Source organism: Sciurus carolinensis, chromosome 6 (genome assembly GCF_902686445.1).
Source record: "Sciurus carolinensis chromosome 6, mSciCar1.2, whole genome shotgun sequence".
Taxonomy (NCBI): domain Eukaryota; kingdom Metazoa; phylum Chordata; class Mammalia; order Rodentia; family Sciuridae; genus Sciurus; species Sciurus carolinensis.
The window spans coordinates 132,790,725-132,817,140 of NC_062218.1; the positions used below are offsets into that span (position 1 = coordinate 132,790,725).

The 26,416-nt window shown below is 36.7% G+C and overlaps 1 protein-coding gene and 1 pseudogene across 2 annotated transcripts; one reads left to right on the forward strand and one right to left on the reverse strand.

Annotated features, from left to right (window-relative positions):
• The first annotated feature begins 1,566 nt into the window (after positions 1-1,566).
• On the forward strand, positions 1,567-26,213 carry LOC124987023 (olfactory receptor 10-like). Of its 2 annotated transcripts, XM_047555901.1 has the most exons (3): positions 1,567-1,633; positions 19,240-20,151; positions 26,189-26,213. In XM_047555901.1, exons 2-3 carry the CDS (start codon positions 19,250-19,252, stop codon positions 26,211-26,213), a joined length of 927 nt encoding a protein of 308 aa, XP_047411857.1. In that variant the 5' UTR covers positions 1,567-1,633; positions 19,240-19,249. The 2 variants fall into 2 exon arrangements, with proteins under 2 accessions (XP_047411857.1, XP_047411855.1); XM_047555899.1 differs by lacking the exon at positions 26,189-26,213 and having other exon boundaries at positions 19,240-20,188.
• LOC124987024 (60S ribosomal protein L7-like) lies at positions 14,552-15,298 on the reverse strand (annotated as a pseudogene).
• Positions 26,214-26,416: the final 203 nt, after the last annotated feature.

A 26,416-nucleotide genomic window follows, 5' to 3' on the forward strand; every position in this document is an offset into this window, starting at 1 on the left:
AGTGGTAGTCAGCATGATTCATTAGGGTGGTGGTGGGATAGTGTTGGTTTAAAAATTGCAGTGATAAAAAGTTTGATTGAAGTGCATTAGGAATTTTATCTGCGATAAAAAGTTTGGTTGAAGCACATTAGGAATTTTATCTGTGAAATGAAACTGAATTTGTATCTGCCATATTTATTTATAATATGCCCATGTTTAGATCTAAATGGCAAGTGGGTTAACACTTTGAAAATATCCCCACCAAACTCATGGAAACAATATATTAAATAATAAAAGAAATATAAGGACACATCAAATTAGTTAAGTATAAGATAATTATATCTGGAACAGATACAAAAGATAATGAGACCATAGCAGATGGTGTTAAGTAGGTTAGTATCGTGATTTGAATATTAGGTGTTCCCCCAAAAGCTCCTTTGAATGCAGGAATATTCAGAGGTAAAATGATTATATTATGATAGCTGTAACCTAATTCATCCATTCTAGTTTGAATGAACTGGGTGGTAACTGTAGGCAGGTGGGGTGTGGTTGGAGGAGGTGGGTCAATGAGGGAGTGCCCTAGAAGGGTTATTTTTCCTGAGATCCCCCTCCCTTCCCTCTCTCTGCTTCCAGACTCTACCATGAAATGAGCAACTTTACTCTGTTGGGTGCTTCCTCCATGTTGTGCTGCCTCACTTGGAGCGCAGAGCAATGTAGTCAACCATCTGTGGACTGAGAATCTGAAACCATGAGCTCTAAATAAACCTTTCCTTCTCTAAGTTGTTCTTGTCAGGTATTTTGGTCACAGTAACAAAAAGCTAGTTATGAACAGGTGGGTAGAAGAAAAAGACAATGAAGGACAGACATTAGGCATGTGCATTAAGAAAAATCCAGAAGTCATAAAACTGAAACCACAGGGAACCTTATTGAAACAGGCAATAAGTATTTGGGGAACGAGAACTGGAATGCCTAAACTTCCTCATGCTTTGATAATTATAATCCCGTGAGGGAACTATTACTTAAAATCATGGGAAACCCTAATTGAAGCAGTCCTGAGGAAAGTGGGATCTGGTATGTTAAAACCTCACCCAGCAGTAGTTAATTATAATCCTTCAAGGGAAACAACTGTTTCCAGACCAGATTCTTATCACCAACACTATGACTATGTCACAACTGCCCAATCACCCTGGAAATCAGAACATCAAGCCCCCTCACTAAGAAAGTTTGCTGAGGGCTATCCAAATGGCAATAAACTGATTCAGAGTCAGGAGAATTGAGGCAAGTACAGGGGGCCTTAATTTTATTACATTCTAGCTCAATGAGTGCTGCACTGTCTTTTTAAAAATTTTTTTTATTTTTTGGTTGTTGATGGACCTTTATTTTATATATTTTTTATATGTGGTGCTGAGAATCAAACCCAGTGCTTCACACATGCCGGGCAAGCGCTCCACCACTGAGCCACAAACCCAGCTCCCACTGTCTTCTTTTTGAGATGGTTTGTACCATTTCTGTGCTGTACCCTTGCTTCTTATGCTCGCTGTTTAACTTTTGCTTACTATTTCGTGTTTCACTTGAATTCTTTCCCATAGAATCACAAGAACCAGTACCAGAGAACCACCACAGCTGCCCAGGCTCTGGGATAGACACTTGCCAGGTAACAGTGGCACCTGATATGTTTTCCTCATTTATGAACCAGTCATCATAATATTGGTCTCTGTAGGGTAAAAGGTTCCCAAATATATGATTATATATCCCAAATATCTGACATCACTTTAGAAAATTTATTTCTACCATCCATCATAAATACCAATTCTGGATTGGTAGAGGCAACCAAAAATCTGATAGGCAAGAGATAAATTGGAGGGGGTGCATGAAGATAGGGGAAAGAAGAATTAAGAGAAAAGTAACACAGAAAACCACTAAAACTTTCCACTGAAAATGAATGTGTCAACCAATATTCTAAAACACAAAAAGAAATCTAATGCTAAGATAGCCAACAAATTAAATAATAAGAACATGAGCTCATGGACTTTAAAAAGGCTACTAAGACTTAAAAGGCTAATAAAGATACTTTTTAAAATGTAAAGGATCATCACAGAGAAAACTTTTTTTGAGGGGAGAGGGATTTTGGATTGAACCCACTGAGCCACATCCCCAGCTATTTTTAGTTTTGATTTTGAGACAGGTTCTCACTAAGTTGCTAAGGCTTACCTGGAACTTGTGATCTTCTGCCTCAGCCTCTGAAGTCTCTAGGATTACTGGTGTAAGCCTCCATGCCTGGCATCACAAAAAAACAAAAACAAAAAAAAACAAAAACAAAAAAAACGGGAGAGTGATGTCATCAAAGTGGTAGAGTACAAATGTTTGATTGGGCTTTGCTCTTTCTCATAGAAAACCAATCACAGAGCCTAGTGCAGTGGTGCTCACTTTTAATTTCAGTGATTTGGGGAGGCTGAGGCAGGAGGATCTCAAGGTTCAGGCAGCCTCAGCAATTTAGTAAGACCCTCTTAGCAAGACCCTGTCTCAAAATAAAAGATTAAAAGGACTGGAGATATAGCTCACTGGTAAAGTACTTCTGGGTTCAATCCCCAGTTCAAAAAAAAAAAAAAGAGAGAGAGAGAAACCCGAAACCCAATTACAACTTTGCAGTGGCAAAATTACCAGTCAGAATATCCAGAACTCAAAACTGAGGGTATGATGATCCCTTGGGCCACAAGGAAGTGAAAAACAATGATAAGCTGGTAAGAAAAACTGATCTCTGTAACCATGACCCCTGCTCCCCAAAACTTATGGGTGGTGTGTAGAAAAAAAGTCCCTTTGGATTTACAGTTTTGACACTGGAAAAAGTGAGATTGAGGTAGGCAGCATTTTCCTCACCAACCTGGATTTCATCACAGGAAAAACATTTCTGCCTCAGCCCAAAGGGATCATCCCCAGTGCTTGTAGGGCTAAAACTCCTGAAGCCCCCTAAAGACAAAGAAAGGGGTGGGGCTAGTAATGCTTGGTGCTAGTGATGGTCAGTGTGCAGAGTGCTGATTGCTCCCCATTTTGCCATACTAGAAGCCTAATCAGAGAGGCTATACACAGATCTTATGCTGCAGGAAACATATTCCACAGGTCCTTTGGGCAAAAGTCCCTAACTGGCCTTTACATACTCTTAGGTTATTCCCTTAGGGTTGCTTCTTATTTTTGAGATGATAAATTTTTGTTTTATGTTACCACAATTACAATCTTAATCTTATTAGCAACAATCTTATCTGATTTATGGAAAAGAAGAGCAGACAAGATTAAACTGACAAGTTCTGACACCTGTACAACAGAAATTTCAGAAGAAGAAAATTGAAGGAATGAGGAAGGAATATTTAGAAAGAAAATTATCGCAACTATCCTGAATTATAGAAAAACAAGCGTGACAGTTCAGCTGATAGTAGATCTCTTATTCATAGCAAAGGTTCCAGAAGAGGGTAGACTATTATTTTCAAAAGGCTGGAAGAATTAACCATCTTTTTAAAATTTTATATTCAGTCAATTTTTTTGTGTAAGAAAAGACAAAAATAAAAACATTTAAAGATAAAAATATGTAAAACCTAAGGAAGATTATCATTCACAGATCCTCAATAAAAAAATTATTGAAGAATGTATTTCAGCAAGAAGAACAAGAAGAATGTAAAGTATGTATCTTCTTTATTGAGAGAGATCATGGGATTAAAAAAATGTGAACACAGTTACTAATAAGCTGGGTAAATATAATTATCTAATGCATGTGAAACCCCTGATTGTTTTGTGTTTAAATATTAAGTGAAGTGGGTTGGGGATGTAGTTCAGTGTTAGAACATTTGTCTACAATGTCAAGGCTGTGGTTTTGACCCCAGCAACACACACACACACACACACACACACACACAAGTTAACAAGAATAAATAAGATTGAGAAATGGTTGTTGAATAAGTATTGTGAACTAAGGTGTCTATCAGGAGGATAATAGTAGTAATAAGGAAATTTGTTGGAAAAACAACACACACACACACACAAACACACACACACACACACCCCACACAGGTTAATTCCTAATCTGAAAATCCAAAATCTGAAATATTCCAATATCTAAAATGTTTTCACTATCAATATGACACCAAAAATGGAAAATTCTACCCCTGACCTCCTGTGATCTCATATCACCAAAACTCAGGTACACTAAAAATATTGTGTTACATAAACTACTTTCAGCTTATGTGTGTAAGGTATAAATGAATTTCATGTTTATACTTGCGTCCCATCCCAAACTATACATGAAAATATTACAAAATCCAAAATTTTGAAATCTAAAACACTTTGAGTCCAAAGCATCTCAAATAATACATACTCAAGCTATAACAGGAAGAGGGTGGGGCAGAATGAGGAGTGGGGCAACTGGGCTGCAGACATCAGGTGACTTGTGCTTTGAACTGTGTATCTGTGCTCCTTATTTCACATTTCCTCTGGTCATCTTGGTTGAGACTGTAGATTGCCACCTGAAATAGTTCAGAGGGGAAAAGGTTTTGGCCCATGGAGTAGAAGAAGAGCACCAGGAGAGTGAGTGGCAAACTGGATTAGCTATTGAGCAAGAACCACACCCAGGTGGTATTACCAAAATCCTAGGGCTGAGGCCTGACTCGGTTTCTCAACAAACCAAGTTTGGCTACTTGCACCAAAAACCAAACAGAAAAGGAAATGGTAAAAAGCAGGAAAGGAGTTTTTAATCAATATGTCCATAATAGGAAAGCAAAGTGAGACCAAACATCTTAGCCCTATCTTTGTGGTGCTAACATGAGCTTGTAGTTTAAATGGAGGAAGAATTGGGGTAGAGTGAGAGGAATGTAATTAAGAAGTCTTGGTCAAACTGTGGCCTGGTTGATTATTATTTAAGTTCTGCCTCTACAAGGTAGCTCTGGTGAAGCCCTTATCACAAGGGCAGTCTCAATGTGGGGTGAGGTCACCAGGTAGGACACTAGTCCTGGAGACTTCTAGACACTACTCCAGGATCTGAAATAGGTTTCTGCAAATCTTGCCTCAATCTTGAAGGGAAATAAGAAAAGTTAGGTAAATTTAGGGCTAAAAAGCCTTGTATTACCAGTTTGTAGATAAACACTCCTTAGATGAACATGTCTATGTGCAGAGCTGAGCAGGTCACAAAAGTTTAAAATAATAAGTAAGTAAATCACAAAATGAAGGCAGAGATGCCAAGTTTTAGTCTGCTTTTATTTACTCATTGGGCATCTGTAGGTCTAGGTAAAGAATGCTTTTAACTTTTAGTGCTTTTAACTTTTAACTTTTAATGCTTTTAAAGCAACTTCTTTAAGCTCTGTTATAATTGAGATTTAAGGACATGCTGAGATTTCCCCTTACAGCTGTTTTGAACAGAAACTCTGCAAAGAATTAATGGAGGACACAAGGTCTATGGTCCTGTTATGTGGGCCATGACTGGTCGTGCCACCATTTCTACCCACCCCAGTACCCACATCTGAATTGCTTTGCAGCATATCCTGGTCCCTCCAGCATCCCATGGTCACTTGGCTACTCCTTCATGGTCAGGCAGACACAGCAGCAGCTTTAGAGCCAGCAAGGGAAAGACAGCATCTCTTGAATGGGCCCCAACTGCTAAAGCTTCTGAATTCACAAGCACACAGTAATCAGGAGTGTTATGTGAACATTGGCTATCAACCTCCCTGTGGAGGCAGTTTGGCCCCAAATGGGAATGGCTGAGATTTTGCCTTTATAGGGGTACATACATTTCTAATTCCAGTTTGCACTAGGAGGAATTAAACAGTCTACTAGGATCCCTTTTTAGTTTGTCCTATCCTTTATGTTCATCTTCCTGAAATCCTGTCATCAGATCAGGAATGGGATTCCACAGGGAGGAAAGTATTTCTGTTCACCTTGGGGCAGGGAAAAATTCACCCCTGCTGAGTTGCTTGAAAACAATCACCATCTTCCATCCCCATTCACTGTACATTGCAAAATTGGATTCAAATGGCAGCTGAGGACCATATTGATGGAGTTCTATCTTCTAGATGGCATTTGGGGTTTCCTGAGGAGGTAAGAAATGCAGGCATTTGGGGGTAGGATAACAATGGCACTTAACTGAGGGCTCATGGGTCTGGACACTTTGCTTTACTAGCATAGGTGGAGTTCAGGTTCCCAAGAGCCTTTTTACCATGAAAACAGGAAGCTATAGTACCTTCCAAGATCTAAAGAGGAATAGGAACTTCCCTATAAAAGTAATATATGAACATTAAAGACAATTTGGTAGTGATTTAAAAAAGGTCATCCACATTGCCAGCAGTTTAATACAACCACTTTAGCATTTTTAAAAATCTTTACTTTTTGCATGGTTTGAAAGATAGCTGTCTTCACTGTATATTTAACTTTGTATTATTATTTTTTCACATATTATTTTTTACAATCATTTTCCTGTCTTATCACATTGTTTTAATAGCTGCTTAACTGCCCATCAAGTGGAAAAGAGCGTTTTTATTTTTTAACAATTTCCCTATTGCTGGGCATTTAAATTGTTTTTTTGGTATTTATTTAAATATTTGCAATAGTTATTTAAGTCATTTTCTGGATTTTGGGATAAATGATAGGAAGAGTAAGTGGAATTTTGGATGAAATGGAATGACTATAATACCAAATGTCTTTCCTAAAGGAAAGGTTATGATAACAGTTATCACCAAAGATGTTGCTGGTGAGATTGTAAGGGAAGTGAGAGCAAAGGGCTAGAAGAGTCTTCAGAACCTATTGCCTCATGAAATCAACTGATATTTATCCTAAGTGAGCAAAATGAAGTACAGGTAATGAGTATTTCATGAAGAATGAATCTGCCTCTTAACAGGACAAGGGTGCTTTTCTTGGCTCTTAGGATTTTTGTCTCCCAAGACCTAATAATATTAACAGGTAGATGAGGGTAGAATTCCTGAACAGGTAGAGATGCCAGCTGTGGGATGGGAGGTACTGGGAGGATGGAGAAGGTGTTAGCCTGAGAAAAGGAAAGTGCAAACTGGAAAGCTTTAGAATGCTGTCAGTGGAGCTTAATGGGTGATTCTGGTGGGAGCTCAGAGGACCAGAATGAAATTAGGGCTAGAGACAGTAAAAACTGGGCTCACAAGATTTCAGAGAAGAAAGACTGTATTAGAAATTGGACTAGAGGCCATTTGGGTTATATTCTAGCGAAGAAGTTTTCTACATTTTGTGCATGCCTGAGACTTTCTGGGAGGCCAAATTTAAAGATGATGGACTAATTAGTCTGATGGAGGAAATTTCAAGGCAATGCAGCTTTCAGGTGGCAGCATAAATATTGCTGGTGGCATTTAGACAAGTTTACTGTGATAATCAGGAGCAGAAACAAGAGCAAAAAGACTTTAAAAACTTGCAGTTTGTCAAAATAGTGAAAGTAAAACTGGGGCTAAGGAAGTAGTGGTTGTTAAGGAAACTGTAGCCACTAAAGAGATACTAAGCAACTTACACAGAGACAATAGGAAAAGTAGCTCTTGAGGGCATTTCCAGAATTGGCAAAACCACATCTATTTCAGGATCAAGAATGTAAAGGTAAAATTTTCCATTGAGAAGAGATCACAGGGGCTCCCTGCTCACACAGGAAGGTCTAGGAAGTTGTTTTACGGTGCTCAGCTGCTGCCAGGCATTCAGAGGCTAGAAAAGAAAGCCCACATATAAACCTTTGCATCTCTGGTTAAATTATTTCAACAATATTCTCAAGACTATATGATAGAGTAATGTCAGTCTCTTCAACAAACAGTGTTTGGAAAATTGGATATCCACATACAAAAGAATGAAGTTGAATTTTTACCTTATTTCATATAAAAATAATTTTTAAATTTATCAAGTAGCTGAACATAAAATATATAAAACTATAAAACTCTTGGGGAAAAAAAGGTTTACAACATTGGATATGGCAATGGTAAATAGTACCAAAAGCATAGGCAACAGAAGTAAAAATAGATAAAATAGGACTACATCAATATTAAAAACTTACATGCATTAAAAGACAAAAACAAAAGAGTAAACATTCAGTCAACAGAGTGGGAGAAAATATTTGCAAATCACGTATCTGATAATAAATATCCATAATATATAAAGACCTCTTATGATTCAATAACAAAATAACCAATTAAAAATTAGCAAAGGACTTAAATAGACATTTCTCTGAAGAAAGATAGAAATGGCCAGCAAAAATATGAAAAGATGTTCAACATTGTTAATCAATAGGGATACAAATCAAAACCATAGTGAGATATCACTTCAAGTCATTTACAATGACATAAAAAACTAATGTGCTGGCAAGTATGTGGAGAAATTGGAAACTGCGTATTTTTTGGTAGAAATTCAAAATGTTTAGCTGTTGCGAAAAAATTTGGTGCTCAGTGAAGTAAGCCAGTTACAAACAGACAAATGCTGTATGATTCTATTTATATGAGGTATCAGGATCAGTCAAATTCATAGAATGGTGGTTACCAAGGAGTAGTGGAGATGGAAATGGGGAGAAGTACTTTTTTTCCTTTTAGAGTAGTTATTTAATGGGTATACAGTTTCAATTTTGAAAGATGAAAAGTTCTGGAGATCTACCACACAATAATGTGAATATACTTAACACTATTGGACTGTAAACTTCAAGTTTAATTACTTGACACATTTTGTGTTATTTGTTTAGGTTAGAAATAACTTCAAAAATCAATAACATTCTGAAATACTAACAGTTATCATGTAGAACATGTGCCAGGGGCAGGGAGAAGGATGGTCAATACTTATATGGAGAAATTTATAACAAATTTCTGAAAATACACAAAAAAGATTTGAATAAGCATAGAGATCTAACATATTCATGAATTCAAAGATTGTTTTTAAAATGTCTATCTTTCTCAAGTGAATTCTATTTATTCTCCAACTTATTTCAATAAAATTCTAACAATTCTTTTGGTAGAGCTTTAATAGATCCTAACACCCATATGAAAAACAGTCAAGAAGAGAAAAGAGAATTTTATAAAAGAAAAGTATGGAGACATGAGCTTTGCCTTCACATTAAGATATTATAGTCTATAGGAATTAAGATAAAGCGATATTAACATAGGTATAGAAGATGAAATGGCAAACTAAAAGAGAAGTACCAGAAATAGATCCATGTATATATTGCAATTTGATACACGACAAAGGAAAAATTATTGTGTAAACCTGGACTGTCCAATGAATGTTGCTGAGACATGTAATCTGAAAGGAAAAAAGTAGATCTCTTTATTATACCATAGACAATGTTGATTCAAGACAATGTGTGAAAAAGCAAGATACTGAAACTTTCAAAAGAGCATAAAGAAGAATATTTTATGTCCTTATCTTGGAGATTCATTTCTTATAAGAAGAATAAAGCCATAAAACAAAGGATTGATATTCATCACACGTGAATGTACACGTATACGCACACAAACAGAAAATATACACATACTTTATTAATAAGGTTAACAAGTCAAGCCAGGGATTAGGAGATACTTTAATGTATATAATGAAAAAAGATTAGTATATAGAATATAAAATATATCCTACAAATCTTTTAGGAAAGTACAAATATCCTAATAAAATGGAAAATATATAAGCAGATAATTCCAGAAGGAAATTGGATTGCAAATCTTGTGGGAAAATGCTTACTTGTAGTCAATGAAATGCAAATTAAAATGGGAGCGAGGTACAGTTTCATACCCATCTGATTAGCAAACATCTAAAAGCTATTTTTTTTCTTTTTCCTTAGGACATAGACAAGATAAACTCCTGCAATTCAGAATATCTTTTATGTTGAAAATTGTCATCCCCCTGACCCAGTATTTTACTCTGTGATGAATTATATAAAGAAATTCCTGCACATGGGCTATAGAGCTATGTATAAATATGGTCACTGCCACTTTGTTCAAAGTGGCAAAATATTAGAAACAAGAGTGGTTTCTTCTTCAAGAATGATGATTAAACAGAGTTATAGTGTTGCCTTGAAATTCTGCATAGCAACTGAAATGAATAAATTCTTCAAACCCTCCCCCAAGTCCACACCCCAGTGGAGAACAATCTTAGGAGACCAGTGACAGCCACTTTCACTTATTTCTCATGGATTTGCATTTATCTTCAGTACCCTGTATTTTTATCTGTTTATTTAAAAAATTTTTTTTTTGCAGTGCCAGGAACCTAATTCAAGGTCTCACTCAGGCAAGTGCTCTACCACTGAGCTACATTCCAAGCTCCTATGCGTATATTTTTTGTGCAGTGTGTGGGAAAGATTTTTCACCCTTGGAATCAAAGACATTTTGTTTTAATTATATTTTTCAACTGTGCTAGTTTTTTGTTCATGGAAAGTTTATTAAATTATTCTGTTTGTAGCCTTCAAGTGACCATGAGACTCTTATGTATCTATAAATGATGCTCAAGTATCAACCAAGGCAAAAGAAAGGACTACTTCCTTTGAGTAGTCCTTATTTTTATTCTCATCATCTTTTTCGTTATAATTTTTCAATCATATTAATTGTACAATGAGTTTCACGATGATGTTTCCATATATGCACATTCCATGCTTTTATCCTTCCTCCCTGCTACCATTTCTTGCATTCCCTTCAAATCATTGAATCTATGTCTGATCCTTTCTACTGTCTTTCCTATTCCCATCCCCTCTCCCTTCCCTTCATTCCCCTCTTTCTAATTCACTGAATTTCTATTCTTTCCTCCCTGCCCCCACCTTCATTTTGTGTTAGCATCCGCATATCAGAGAGAACATTCAACCTTTGTTTTTTTGGGATTGACTTATTTCACTTAGCGTGATAATCTCCGGATCCATCCATTTGCCAACAAAAGTCATAAAGTCATTCTTTTTTATGGCTTAATAATATTCCAGAATCTATAAGAAAATATAGCTTCCTTTTTAAAAATTGTATGCTGAAAAATGACTTGAATGTCTTGAATGCATTCCATGGATATACACAGTGATAGAACTTAAAAAAAATAAAATATTGAAAACAACCTATGCTAATTATATGGTAAAGAAAACTATTATTGTATGAAGAAAAAAATCCATCGCTCTCCCCACCTCCTTACCATATTCAATACTCTTCATCTAATAAGCAGTGTAATCATCATGCATAGTTTGGGGTGAATCTCCCCATGCTTCTCTTTATGCTTGTATAGCCACACATATGCAAACATGTAGACTCACCCACTTATATATTACAGAAATAAGACAACACTACCAATGTCACTGTGAACCTGCCTATCCCTTAGGAGTAGGGACTCTTAATCCCTACTGGGTGTAAGAGTCTGGCACTGCTGACACTGGGAAGCTGTGTACCTTGAAAAAATTATTTGAACCTTCTGTGTATCAATGTCCTCTTTTATAGAACAGGAATAAAAATGGTCAACTATGACTCAAGGAGTAATTGTGTTAATATGTGCAAGTTCTTAGAATAGTGCCTGTTACATTATATAAGTTTTAGGTATTATTTTTCTTTCCAAAAGTATTTCATCTAAGAAGACATTTCCCACCCTTTTGGAAAATAACTTTCTTTTATAACTAAACAGCATTTTGTGAAATTTTTCTAATTTGTATGTAATGTAAGATATGGTATGGTAATACTGTTTTAAATGTTTCTCATATTTCCCTTTATAGTTTTATGCTTTATGAATAAAAGGAGAGATCTTTAACTTAGTACCTTGTTTACAATCATTTCAGGTGATGTTTCTCTCTTGTTAGACTGGGGACCTCCTTATAGACAGATACATATTTATTTTCTCCATTATTTCAGGCAAAGAAAAGACACTGAATAAATGTTTTTATTACAGTAAAACGAACTACCACAGAATGAATGTCAAGCACAAGCCAGGCACCTCACATACATTGTGTATGTACAAACTGTGGTACAGTACAGGCCACACAAACTTCGTGTTACTGATGGGAAAACTGAGGCTTGAGCATGTCAACACAGATTTTTGCAATCACAAAGTTAGGTATGGCAGAGTGATTCCTCCCATATTGTCTGTGCCTTTAATGGATTCAGAAAAATTTTGAATCTTGTTTTTTATTTCTCAAGCATCCAGACTAGTATTTGTTGCTCAGTAAATAATTATAGAATGAATTGATAAAGAAATGCATTTAATTTTTTAATTTGTTGTGGACAATACCAGGGTATAATGAAATAAGGAATATTAATACATTGAGTATAGTATATAAGAGAATTTTCAAGCATCAAACTTTGCATGAAGGAAATAAATATTTATCGGATCCATAATACACATAAAAGAGACATGAACATTAGATGATTCCAGAGAGGGAAACATTTGGATTGTGGTAACCATGGTGGCTCCAAGTGAGACATGAAATTTGGTTTGATTGAAAGGCCAGTAGGATTGGAGTCAAAGTAGGGGATGTGGGAGGAATCCCAGGCTACAGAGTTCATGAGCAAGGGAGAAACTGTATTCTCTTTTTTTTTCTTTTTAATGTTTGTTCTATTTAGTTATACATGATAGTAGAATGCATTTTGATTCATTGTACACAAAAAGACTACAACTTTTCATTTCTTTGGTTGTACACAATGTAGAGTCACACCATTCATGTAATCATATATGTACATAGGATAATGATGTCTGTCTCATTTGACCATCTTTCCTACCCCTCCCCTCCCCTCATTTCCCCCTACACAAAGTTCCTCCATTCTTTCCTTACCCCTCACATCCCCCCACCCCTGTTATATATCAGCATCCACTTAGAACATTTGGTCTTTGGTTTTTTTGGGATTGGCTTATCTCGCTTAGCCTGATATTCTCCAGCTCCATCCATTTACCTGCAAATGCCATAATTTTATTCTTCTTCATGGCTGTAAATATACCATAGTTTCTTTTTTTTTTTTGCGGTGCTAGGGATTGAACTCAGGGCCTTGTGCTTGCAAGGCAAGCACTCTACCAACTGAGCTCCTATACCATAGTTTCTTTATCCTAGATGAAAGGCATCTAGGTTGGTTCCACCAACCTAGATGTGAATTGAGCTGCTATAAACATTGATGTGTCTGCATCACTATAATATGCCGATTTTAAGTCCTTTGGGTATAGGCCAAGAAGCGGGATAGCTAAGTCAAATGGTGGTTCCATTCCAAGTGTTGTAAGGAATCTCCATACTTAGAAGCTGTGTTCCGAGGACACAGAATACAAAGTTCAATTTGGGCAAAGTGTGGGGAATAGAGAGAACAGACTCGACTGAGCCAGTCAGTTGGTTATAATTGCCTCATTGGGGCCCAGAGGTCTCCAAGGTCAGTCATGATAAACAATTCTTTCTCCACTGCTCCTAAAGAGATTGTGCCAGGTTTCCCAGGGGATAACTGGTAGAGCTCAGTCAGTTTTCCCCTGCAGGAGTTCAGCAGAAGGTGGTCTGATAATACACCAGCTTCTTCCTGTCTCAGCTGGCTAGGGTGACTGAACCAGAGTGCAGTGGGAAGATCCTTCTACCTCCTAGGTTCTGGGCCTCACCTGGCTCCCCTGTTGAGGGAGGGAACCATATGGAAGCATGACTTCTCCAGGACAAGACTCTGGTGCAAGCCTCCACTCCACAGATGAAGTCAGGACCAAAGAGGAACCTGTCTTTCCCAGACATCTCTAGATGCCACCAGTGTTGAATGGGTCTCACATCATCTTGAAGGCAGTAGAATCGAGGGAGGTAAATGCAGCAGTTTTCTTTCATAGAATTCTGGGTGAGAACTGACTGGGTGTGCCACTCTGGCTTCATGGTGTCTTCCAAAACTCAATCCTGTGATGCCATTGCTCTAAACATGTAAAGTGCAGACATCAGAACCAGGAGGCCAAGAACGGAGTCATGGTTGGAATCATTGCATATAAATCAAGACCATTATCTTGAAGGAGAGGATCCCTCCTAGAAGTTGGCAAGAATCCATTATATTGAGACAATGCTCTGTGTGAGGAGTCAGAGTTAAAAAAGAAATTAATTGAATTTAGCTTTTGGATATTAATTAAGCTAACTAGATTCCCACTGTTTTTCTGCTTCAACACTGGAAAACATAAGTGTACTATTACTAAGTATTTAATAGAAGAGTTGTGAAGATCACCCTAAATACTCAGGGAAATGTTGGGGATTGTGTGACTTTTTCATGAGAGCGATGGGATTAGGATCAAAGAATGATCAAATCTGTGGAAGTGCAGACTGTGATGGAGAACAGGGAGAAGGATACTTTTGTGCCCAAATTTAGTAGTGTGTTCAGTTCTCTGAAAACTAAGAGAGCTACATGAAACAAGCATAACAGGCGAAAGAAAAATTCAAATAAAATTGAAGGATGGATGTTCTAACAATGAAGGTAATTAGTAAGGGTTTGTAGAATATCCTGCTTCACTCAGAAGATTAAAAACTTCTGTCTCAAATGTGGCTCTATTATAGTCACACAATATCAATGAATCACAGAATTATAAAGGATATAGTACATTATTTTGTTTTTTACATTGAAAGCAGATATTCTTTTATTAACTGACCAGATTACAAAAATATAATGGTAGATACCTAGTTCATCCTTCTAATAAGTCTGTTGATCTGGTCTTCCCTGTTGTCAGCATCTCCACCTTCTATGAAATAGGTGGTCTTTTTCTTCATTCCACCTCTTGGAGAAGATAATTTGAAGGCCCACAGAAAGTTATTTGCTTCTTTGAAGCATTTTCCAATAGTGTGGATCTCATGAATCAGATCCTCCAATGTACTTGATGCCATATTTACCAAGAAATCGTGCAATTAAAGCGTTATCTGTCAAGGTAATTCGTTTCTTATTGATTTTGCCTGAGCCATGCTTGTAGATTAGTTCATTCACTGACTTCAGGTTTGGGTAATCCCATGCAATATATGGTTCCATGTCCTCAGCATGTTAACTGAAACCTTGTTGAGCTTAGCGAATGTGCCGTTGAAGATCTGGCGGAGGCGAAGAAGTTGTGACACCTTATGAACCTTTGGGCTCACACCATTGATATCCCTGATCCTGATGACAAATGCCAGTTTCGGTTCTGCAGGTACATAGAAGTTGCTAGCTCTTCTTGCCATCCTAGCCATTCGAATCTCTGTTCTGTACATCTGCCTATATTCCTTGTAGTAATGCTTGACTTTTTCATAGATAAGCTTCCTCCTTGCCTTTCAAAGCATCTTTTGGGCAAACTTCTTCTTCAGGTGCTTTACCTTCAGCTCTGCATTATTCCTTCGCTTTTTCTTAAGGGTTTCTGGCACAGCAGGAACCTTCTTTTTCTTCTCTTCGGCAACCTCCATGGTTCCAGCTGGAAAAAGAGCTAATACATGATTTTTTATCTCAAGAGGTTTATTATTGGCTGGGGGTGTAGATAATGGTCGAATGCTTGCCTAGCATGCAAAGGGCATGGTTCTGATTCCACGCACTGCAATAAATAAAGATTTACTACCTACAGAAATCATACACAGACATAGATTCACATACTCAGAAACAAAAACACAGAGTTGAACACAGGGAATTGCTGATTTTTTTAATGCAGACAAGACAATCAACAGTATGAAATATGCAAATGTCAAAAAGCTTGGTTTTCTTAAGGAAATTAGGAGTAAAGACTTAAAGTTTTGAAAGATAATTTAAGAATAGCAAAATATAGGATATAAGGGTTGAGTTTGGTACTTGATATTATCAAACTCAATATTCCAGGTAATAGGGAACTATTTTTATAGCATTCAGGAAGTTCAAATTTCAGCCTTTGAATGAGAAGGAAGCTTTCAAGTGACCAGAATATCACTTCCTTTCTAGGCACTGTATATTTAGACTGCTTTAATTTTTGTAAGTTTTATTTTGAGTCACATTCTGTTTTCTTATAAATTTCACCAGTTTGTCCTAGTTTGGGCCTTTGAAGAGGAACAAAGCAAATTACCAACGTTTCCATATAACAGATCTTTAAATACGAATATCAGCTATAATGCCTGTCCTTAAGCATTCCCTGGTATAATACAAAATACACAGTGAAAACATCTATTTTTCAAAAATATTTTCAGAAGACTCCTTGGTTTCATTGTCCTTTGAGTTTGTGTATTTTGTAAAGGTTTTAATCTAAGCCTTTGTCAGAACTTGAGAAATCATCAAAATTCAATTTGACTACTGCAGAGTGTTGGCCATCATACATTTATTTAGATGTAAATTTGCAGACAAATTATTTGAAAATAGGGATAACTGCTATAAAAATAGGAAACATGAAGAATCAGTCACATCACTTCATCAATTTTTCCATTACCAGAATGGCAGATTTGGAAAATATTTAAGAAAATGGTCATTTTGAACCTTCACTTACGTGGAATCTAGTAAAGGTTGCATGACATGATTGTTTCCTTCAGTATATGGATTACTGTCATTTGAAAGGAGGTTTGGGTTTATTCTGTGTGCTCCCCTAATGAGACCTTCCCCACCCTTCCTGGCATAATTAGTACAAATGCTTCATAGAAGTATGAAGTTCAAACAAGAGATTGGTAGAGGCATGGTTGGGGATTATCAACACAGTGACTCTGTGATGCAAACCCTGGAATGAATGGCATTTTCCAGTAAGTGTCTTTAGATTGCTAAGAGAAGAAGGTTTGGGATGGAACCCTGAAGAGGAACCCATCATGAAAGGGATGCACAAAGAAAGAGGAGTATCCTAGAGACTGAGGGGTGACCAAAGAAAGTGGAAGATATCCAGGAAGGTAAGGGAAGATGTTTTGTATAGAAAGAGAAAGTAGTCAACATGTAAAATGCTGTGACAAAGAAGGAACTGAAAATGTCCACTGTGTTTTCTTATTAAAATAGAGAGGGCAAAATCCATATAGAAGTGGGTTGTGGACTGAGCGCAAGGGGCAGTAGTAGAAACACTGAACAGAGACAACTCTTTTAATAAAGTAATCTATGAAGAGGAAGAAAGTCATAAGACTGTAAGTAAAAGGGGACATTAGGGTGAAAGAAACTTTTATCAATGACTGAGTTTTGTTCATAGGTCCCTTCTGTTGGGAAAGAGTCAGTAGAGAGGGAAATGTTAAAGACACATTAGAAAAACTGTGAATTTTTGGTCAGACTGATTTAAGTGCTCATATTATTCATTTCAGAATAATTTATTAACCTGATTTTAGCCATGGAAACTGTAGAGAACTGCATTCTTCCAGAATTGGGTGGATGTGAGAGTTCTAAGTGATACAAAATGATTGACATGAAGACTCAAGGAGTGCAATATTCTGTCCCTACCCTCCTTTGCCCTCCCCTCCCTTCATTAATTCATTCAACAATATTTTTCAAGAGCTTTTTACTCCCCAGGTACTGCCCTGGGAGATGAGAAAATTATGTTATAAATTCAGCAGATACAGTTGCATGGAACTTTAAGATTAGTTATGGAGAAAGACAAAAAGAATAGTTCTCTCTCTCTTTTTTTTTTTTTTTGTAAGATACAGAATGTGTCATACCACTTAATCCCAAACTTTTTTTTTAATCCCAAACTTTACATTGTTTTACATTACTAAATTAGTCTTACATTAATAAATTATTTTCTTTGTTTTCAGGTAAGTAAACTAAGAATCATAGAAATGAATTTTTCAGAACAGGCAGCTCATCTGGTCAGTGGTAGAATTGATTGTTTGGGATCTGGTATGCACGCTAAGTCTGTTGTAATCCACTGTGATGGTTATTAGAAAAACAGCTTTGGAGTATTGGTTAAAGTACATGTGAATTAACAGTTTTATCATAAATTCACTTTGCATTCATCTTTTCCATAACGTACTTAAGGATAGTCTCCAAATTCATCATTATCGTTGATCCAACATTGATCCATTGATGATGATTTTCTAGTTCAGTAAACTTGGCATTAGAGAAATCAGCTAATTAGGAAAAGATATTTCATACTGAGCACAAGCCAGACTTTTGCTAATCACCAGTTCCCTGCTTTATTTTCTGACATATTTTCATATGATATCATTGGATTACTACCACAAGAAAGATCAATCTTTCATGGAAGGCAACTTTTGATGCCTAACCCACTTTGGTAGTTCATCAGAGTGTGTTATATGTTAGTCTGCAGGTTTCTTGGAGGAAGCGAATTTCCATGAGATTTTATGGAGGGTCAAATGTTCCATGCAACAAAATTTATCTAAGAGCTACTATGTGGCACAAATGAAAGTAACATCATCATATCTTGAGTACCATAAAAATGCTAATATTTACTCTTAAATACAATTTGTTCTCTACCACCAAATAACTCTCAACTCAGAAAGAGAAAGAGACACATAAAAAGAATATCAGTGAGTGGCCAAGTGCTAGAAAGAAAATACACAAAGAGAGCTATGCTAGAGAAGAAAGGATAGCTCTCTCTGTGCAGTTGGAGTATGAGATTTATTAGTTGAAGAAGTGAAAGGAGGGGTATTGAAGGTGTGATGACACATTTTTCAGAATTTATCTTCTGTTAATTGTTTTTTTTTCCCCTAGAGTCTTGAATTGACACTCTTCTCAGTCCTTTGTGACAGGTGTCAGTTGGTAATGAGAAGGGCAGCAAGATAGGAACACTGGCTATGATCTCCCAGCAGAAGGTAGTGTATCAGCACCCACAGATCAAACTCATGATTTCAGTTTGGTTAATTCTTTTTTTTTAAATTTTTTTATTTTTAGTTTTAGATGGACATAATACCTTTATTTTATTTATTTTTAGGTGGTGCTTAGGATTGAACCCAGTGCCTCACACATGCCAGGCAAGCCATATGCTCTACCACAAGCCATAACCCTAGCCCCCAGTCTGGTTAATTCTTGATTAAAACCTGAAATAAGCTACCCAAGACCAAGGACAGGGGCAAAAGATAACAACAGAGAATAATAATGCTGCATTCTTACATGTTAGATATTTAAAAGCAATTTCTACATTACTACATTTTGTTCTAATCTCATTGCAATGAGGAGGGAATACATCATCTCTATTTTTAGGCAAGGAGGCATCAGATCCACAGGACTGGGTGACCTGAACAAAGAAACAACAGACACACGACTGGTTGAAACGATGCCATCATTCCTGATACAGTGATTTCCAGTTTGAAGAACAGAGTAAGAATAGAAGTCTGGTCAGAAATGAACTGAATAGGAAAACAGAAAATAAAAAGCATGATTTTGTAGTATGAGGGAATATTATAAAATAATTTTTAATTCGTTTTCTTCATAGGGAACATTGAATTGTTCTCTATTATTTCTGCAGGTGCAAGGCTATGGGAAGTTTCAACACCAGCTTTGGAGAGGGCTTCATTTTGGTGGGATTCTCAGATTGGCCTCAACTGGAACTCATCCTCTTTATTTACATTTCAATTTTCTACTCCCTAACCCTCTTCGGCAACACCACCATTATTGCACTGTCCCGACTGGACCCTCGACTGCACACACCCATGTACTTCTTCCTCTGCCACCTCTCCTTCCTGGACCTCTGCTATACCACCAGCACTGTACCCCAGCTGCTGATCAATCTTTCTGGACTAGACAGGACCATCAGCTATGGAGGGTGTGTGGCCCAGCTCTTCATCTACCTTGCTCTGGGCTCCACTGAGTGTGTGCTCCTGGTGGTGATGGCCTTTGATCGCTATGCTGCTGTGTGTCGTCCACTCCACTACACAACCATCATGCACCCTCTTCTCTGCCAGTCACTGGCTATTGCTGCCTGGGTGGGAGGCCTCGTGAACTCTCTGATTCAGACAAGCCTCATGATGGCCATGCCTCTCTGTGGCCTCCATTACTTGAACCACTTCTTCTGTGAGATGCCTGTACTCCAGAAGTTGGCTTGTGAGGACACAGGAGGCACAGAGGCCAAGATGTTTGTGGCCCGAGTCATAATCATTGTTGTTCCTGCAGTACTGATTCTAGGCTCCTATGCACACATTGCTCTGGCAGTCCTGAGGATCAAGTCAATGGCTGGGCGCAGAAAGGCTTTTGGAACATGTGGCTCCCACCTCCTGGTGGTTTGTCTTTTTTATGGCTCAGCCATGTACACATACCTCCAACCTACAGGCAGTTACTCTGAGAGTGAGGGAAAATTTGTTGCCCTTTTTTATACTGTAATTATTCCCATGCTCAATCCTCTGATCTATACCCTAAGGAACAAGGATATGAAGGGGGCTCTGTGGAAGGTACTGGGGAGAGGCAGAGACTTGGGGTAGGAGGAGAAAAGAGAGTTAGTAATGTTTTCTGTCAACAGCCTTCTGACTATGGAGCCCATCCTGTTCCTTGTAGAAAACGTTTTTTAGTAGACTTCAGAGTTTTATTGCTTTCCTTGTTTGAAAGCTTTAAGGGGAGATCTCTTGAGATGTCTACTTGCTATGATCACTGTGCAGCGGGGAGTGTTGATTTGTATCACTACTTGCTAAGGAAATGAGATGGGAATAAAATGCACTGTAACCACTCATGGAGAATGAGGTTGTGTTCTTGGCATGTCTGAGAGTCAGAGAAGGATCAGTTCAGAATGACCACACTTTTACCAACAGCCAGCTTCAGACATGGTGCCACATAGATGGCACTATGACCAAGGCATAGGACATGAGTTCACCCTGATTTTCTTATCATTCATGATTCTGGTCATATTCATTCCTATCTCAGGGCCTGTTTTAAAAGTCTCTTACAGTTATTCCCCTTCTGCAACACTTGGAGCAAACTTCATGGGGCAGACCTGCTGTCACCTACCCATTGAAGAAAGATGCAATATCAATTGATCATCACTGAATAAAGGGAGAGAGCAACATCTTGTCAGCCTCACCAAGAGTCTCAGTCATGCTGCTTGGTGTCATGGAGAAGAAATTTCCCATGAAAGATAGAGGAGAATAGAGAAGAAATGAGTGTACAAATAATGAACTAAGAGGAAAAATTTTTAAATAAAAAAGTACATGTTGTACACAAAGGAAGAAAAGTATATAGACAAATAGTTATTTCAAAGAGCATTATAAAATAAATAAAAAGCAACATAAAAGATTCATAAATATTTTATCCTTTGACCACATATCTAAAAGTTTATTTCTGGGCTTTTCTATATTCCACATTTCTACATATCTGTCTTCATGGTAGTAACTCAGATTTCTACCACTGCCTTTTCATTCCTTGTACTTAAATATGGTTTCATAACAAAAAGTGCAGGTATGTTGGTTACCTTGCCTTTTGCAGTCTTCTCAAATTTTAATTTGATTTAGTCATCTTTTATTCCAGTAACAATCAATAATATTTGCTTAATATTTGAAAATTTGTTTTGCATAAATTGTCATTAATTTTATAACAACATTGAGTTATATTTCCTGCTTATTTATGATGAAACTAAGGTTCAAAAGTTTTAAGTAATTTATTCCAGGTCAGATAGAAAATTAAGTGTGAAGCCAAGGCCCAGGCTTCTGCAATCCTAAACAAAACCTTTAGTATAACATACTGCCAGTTCTATTTTCTGAGAGCAAATCTGTAATAAAGATTGAGATTAGGAAGAAATGTTAGAGAGGTGAACAGGATGCCAAGATGGTACAATAGAGAGAGGAGTCTCATTAGCAAGTGGTTTTCAGAAAATTGGCTATCCTCTTGTGATGGATGAATTTAGATTCTCAACTTATTATATATATAATATATATATGAGATATGCATATATACAATATACACATGCATATATGTAATGTATATTATATATATACATACACATATATATAAAAATTAACTTGAAATATGTCAAATACTTAAACACAAAATGGAAAACTATAAAACTCTTGGAAGAAGACACAAGAGAATATCTTCATGACATTGTATTTGGCAATGACTTCCTGGATATTGCACCAAAAGCATAGGCAGCATTGGTGAAACTAGATAAACAGGGCCACATCAAAATTCAAAAATTCTATGCATCAAAGGTCACAATCAACAGAGTGAAAGGGCAAAGTACCCAATGGGAAATCATTTTTCCAAATCACATATCTACTAATATATAAAGATCACCTACAACTTAACAACAAAAAAATGGATAGCATGATTAAAATATGTTCAAAGGAGTTGAAGAGACTTTGCTCTTACAAAGCTATCTGAATAGTGTATAAAAAGATGCCTAATCATTAGGTTCATGCAAATCAAAACCCCAAGCACATACTATTTACACACATTAAGGTAAATACTATTTAAAAAAAAAACTAAAGATAGTAAGAAGTGGTGAGAAAATGGAAAAACTGAAACTCCTCATGTACTCTTGGAGGGAATGTAAATTGGTGTCATCTCTATAGAAACAACATGGAGTTTCCTAAAATAAATAAATGAAAGCAGCTATTTTTATATCTGAGTCTATATCCAAAAGAATCAAAACAAGGTTTCAAAGAGATGTTCACATGCCCATGCCATTAGTTAGGTTCCTTAGAGACAGGACCAATGGGAGTGGGGGAGAAAGGTGGGTGGGGTGGGCGACCGACAGGTGTGAGGGCATTTATCAGGGGAATTTGCTCATGCAGTTGTGGAGGACAAGAAACCTCACAACAGACCACCTGCAAGCTGGAGTCCCTATGATTGCCAGTAGGGTAGCTCAGTTAAAGTCTAGAGTCTCAGAACGAGGGAAACCAATGTGTAACTCTCAGGCCAGGTGAAGGCCTGAAAACTGAGGGCTTATCATATAAGTCCAAAGACTGGGGTGACTAGAGTTTTTGTGTCTAATGACAGAAGAAGATGGGGTTCCCAGCTCTGAGAGAGAGAAAGAGAGAGGGGGTGGCAGAAAGAAAGAGAGAGAGAGAGAGAATATTCACACTATAAATTCCTATTTTACTCAATCTAATTCTACTTATTTCCCAACGTAATTCTAAAAACATCTAAACAGGGGCCTTTGGTACAATTTGAATAGATCCTAACACTCTCATGGAAGACTGAAGAGTCACAAAAGTAAAGAGAATTCTGAAAAAGGAATTGGAGACTTGGGCTATAAATTATGAAGTTACTGTAGATCTAAAAATAAAGACAAAAGGAATTAATGAAAGGAATGTAGCAGTGATCCACTTCACCTTTTAAATATAGCTCTGAGACTTATTTTTAAAAGGAACATGTTTTCCTTTTCCTCTTCTCCTTCTCTCCCTCCCTAACCTGGGGGTAGGGAAAAAGAGTACCTTGAGTTATCTGGGATCCACAGGAAAGAGATATCTGCCAGAGGATCTAGAAAGTGAATATCTCCCAAATTAACCAGTGAATGCTAACACACCATTAGGGTGCCCTGGGACCCCCTGTCAGGGCACACCTGGAATGTAACCTTTGAAGAACTCCTTTAAAAGCCCCCTGTTCCTCCTGATGGGGAGAATCAGCCTCTGGGACAGGAGTGCCCTGTGCTTTTCCTTTGTTAGCAAAGTAATAAAACTTCTTTTATCTTTTTCTCAAAACCTGTCCTCATTATTGAATTGGCATCCGGGACAAGGACTGAACTTTTGGTTACAGGGACAGCAGAAGATGGAACAGAAGAACAAAGGACCAACAGAAACAGAAAATTTTGTTTATGACAAAGAAAAATTTGCTAGGGAACCAGAGTTGTTTAATAAGTGTTACTTGAATAGATGATCCAAAAGGAAATAAGTAGATTTGTATGTTATACTACATACCAAGTCAATTCAAAGCCTCAGGATGAACAGCAAGATACCAAACTTTCAGAAGAGCATAGAGAAGGATATTTCTAGGTCCTTAACTTGGAGACTCATTTTTTTTTTGTTTTAGTTTTTAAAATTTTTTTGTTAACGTGCATTAATTGTAAATATTAATGGGATTCAGTATGGTGTTTCCATACATGCATATAGCACTCGTTGATCAAATCCAACTTCCTGCATACACCCTTCTCAATCTCTTGTATTCAATATTCTACTTTCAGGTAGGGTTGCTTTTTAATTTTTTATTTATTTCTTTTTTTGGCTTCTGCAAATGAAGAAGAACATGTAGTACTTGTCTTTCTGCGTTGGGTTTATTTCATTTTGGCAAATTTCTTTCAGTTCCATACATGTTGCTGCAAATGATAGGATTTCATCCTTCTTTACAGTTGGATAGTATTCCATTGTATAGAAGTACCACATTTTCTCTATGCATTTATCTATTAATGGGCACCTAGGCTGATTCCATATCTTAACTCTTGTGAATAATGCTACAATAAACTTGGGTGTGCAGGCATGGAGATTCAGTTTTTGAGAAGACTTGAAAGGAAAAGGTAAGTATTAAATGTATGTGGATACACAAATGTTCATGAATGCTCTCTCTCTCTTTCTGTTTCTATCTCTCTCTCTCTCTCTCACACACACACACACACATGCACACATAGTCCTCATAAATAAAATGAAAACCATGATAGAGATTAGGAGGTATTTGCAATGTACAAAATAGATTATATGTACAAAATAAATTGATTTTATAAATCTTGTTGAAAAGTACAAACATCACAATTAAAGAGAAAATACATATTCAGATAATTCTAGAAGAAAATTGGACTATAAACCATGTGAAAAAATTCTCAACCTCTCTCATGATCAAAGAAGTGCAAATTAAAACCTTGATAAAGTACAATATTATACTCTTCAGATTAGCAAACATTTAAAGGTTTGTTTTTGTTTTTGTTTTTATTGTTTTTTAAATGACAGGGATGAGACGAGTTCCAGTGTTTTGGAGTACTTTTATTGTTGAAGACACTTATGTTTTCTGACTCAAATTTGATTGTGATAAATCATCTAGAACAACTCTTGCCCACAGCATAAGAGTCATGCATAAAATTCTTCACTACCATACAGTTTGAAGTGGAAAAATATTTGAAATAACACAGTAGTTTGTTCTTCAAATACAATGAGTAAACAATGGTATGTTGTTTCCATGAATTTATGTAGCAATTAACATAAACTCCTCAGCCCCCCACCACCCCATTGGAGAGCCATCTGAAGAGGCCATTGACAGCTGCTTTCAGGCTTCCATTTCTTTGTATTTATTCCTGTGGTTACATGTACTTAGTAGAATTGGAAAAGATTTTCACACTCAGAACCCAAAGAATTTTGTTTTAATTATGGCTTTTTCATTGAACTAATTTCTTTGTCACAATGAATTCATTAAATTATTCTGAGGGTTTGGTTAAAAGTATTCACAGGACATTCTGTTATCTATAAATGATAGAAAGATGTTGTGAAGTGAGCTCAGGTTTAATTTTTCTTATGATTCTGAAGGTAAGAATAAGGATGGATATATTGAAATCTATAGGAAGTTGAATGTAGCTGAGCGGAAGGAAGAATTTATGAAGGTAAGAGATGCATAACAGGGTGTTCTTAGGCAATGATAATACATTACACATTACAAAATAACTAAGAGTAGATTTTAAATGTCTCACTATGAAAAATGTTAAGTAAGCAAGGTTATGGAAATGTTAGTTACGTTGAGTGAATCATGCACATTTTATACACACATGAAGATTTCATATATTGGACCATATAAACATATACCATTATGATTTGTCAAATCAAAATATTAGAAAATATAAGTGCTTCCTAGAAAGTAGTGAGGGCCCCTTCCCTGAGACTTTAGATAGGAGCTGCATGGCCATGGCTAGCTACGGTGCTTAGAAGGTCTGTGAATCAGCTAAGGGCCTCAGAATCTGCTTCCAAACCTTATTTACTGTGCTAGAATTCCCAGATTTTGCCTCCTGACCTTTGAAAACTCAGGGTTACAAATCCAATATTCATGGTACAAGGAGGATATGTACAGAAAGGGGCTGGTTGGGTGAAACAACTTTGTGTTAGTTCAGTGTAGGGCAGCTTTTGCTAAACTCCAGTTAATTTTATTTGAGATAATTTAGTTACAGTGTTGCCATATCTTTTAGCATTTCAGAGAAGAATAAAATCTAGATTTTTATGTAAATTTATTGATATTTAAACACAAACAAAAGCTCAGTTAAAACCAACTAATATGTTGTTAAATGCCTTTCCAGACTTCTTTGCTTTCCTTTCTCTCCCCCGACTCTCTTTCTCTGTTGAAATTATGCAGAGAAGTAAAATTATTTGCAAAATAATATGTTTATGTTTTTGACATGTATAATTAATGTCTATTCATCAAAATATTTGATTTTGCTTTTATTTTACTTGAAATTACAGAAATCAATACGTGCACACAAAAATTATTATATCAATGTTTTATAGCAGCATGATTCATAATAGCCAAAAGCTGACAACAACCAAATAGCATTCAACAGATAAATAGACAGGTCAAAATGATTTAATCATACAATGGAATGTTGTTCAGCCATAGAAAAGAATGATGTGCTGATATATGCTATTATCTGGATAAACCTGGAAAGGATTATGCTAGGGGAAGAGAGAGATTTGACAGACTGAAAATTAAGAATCCATTTATATGAACTGTCCAGAAAGGTTAAATGTATAGAG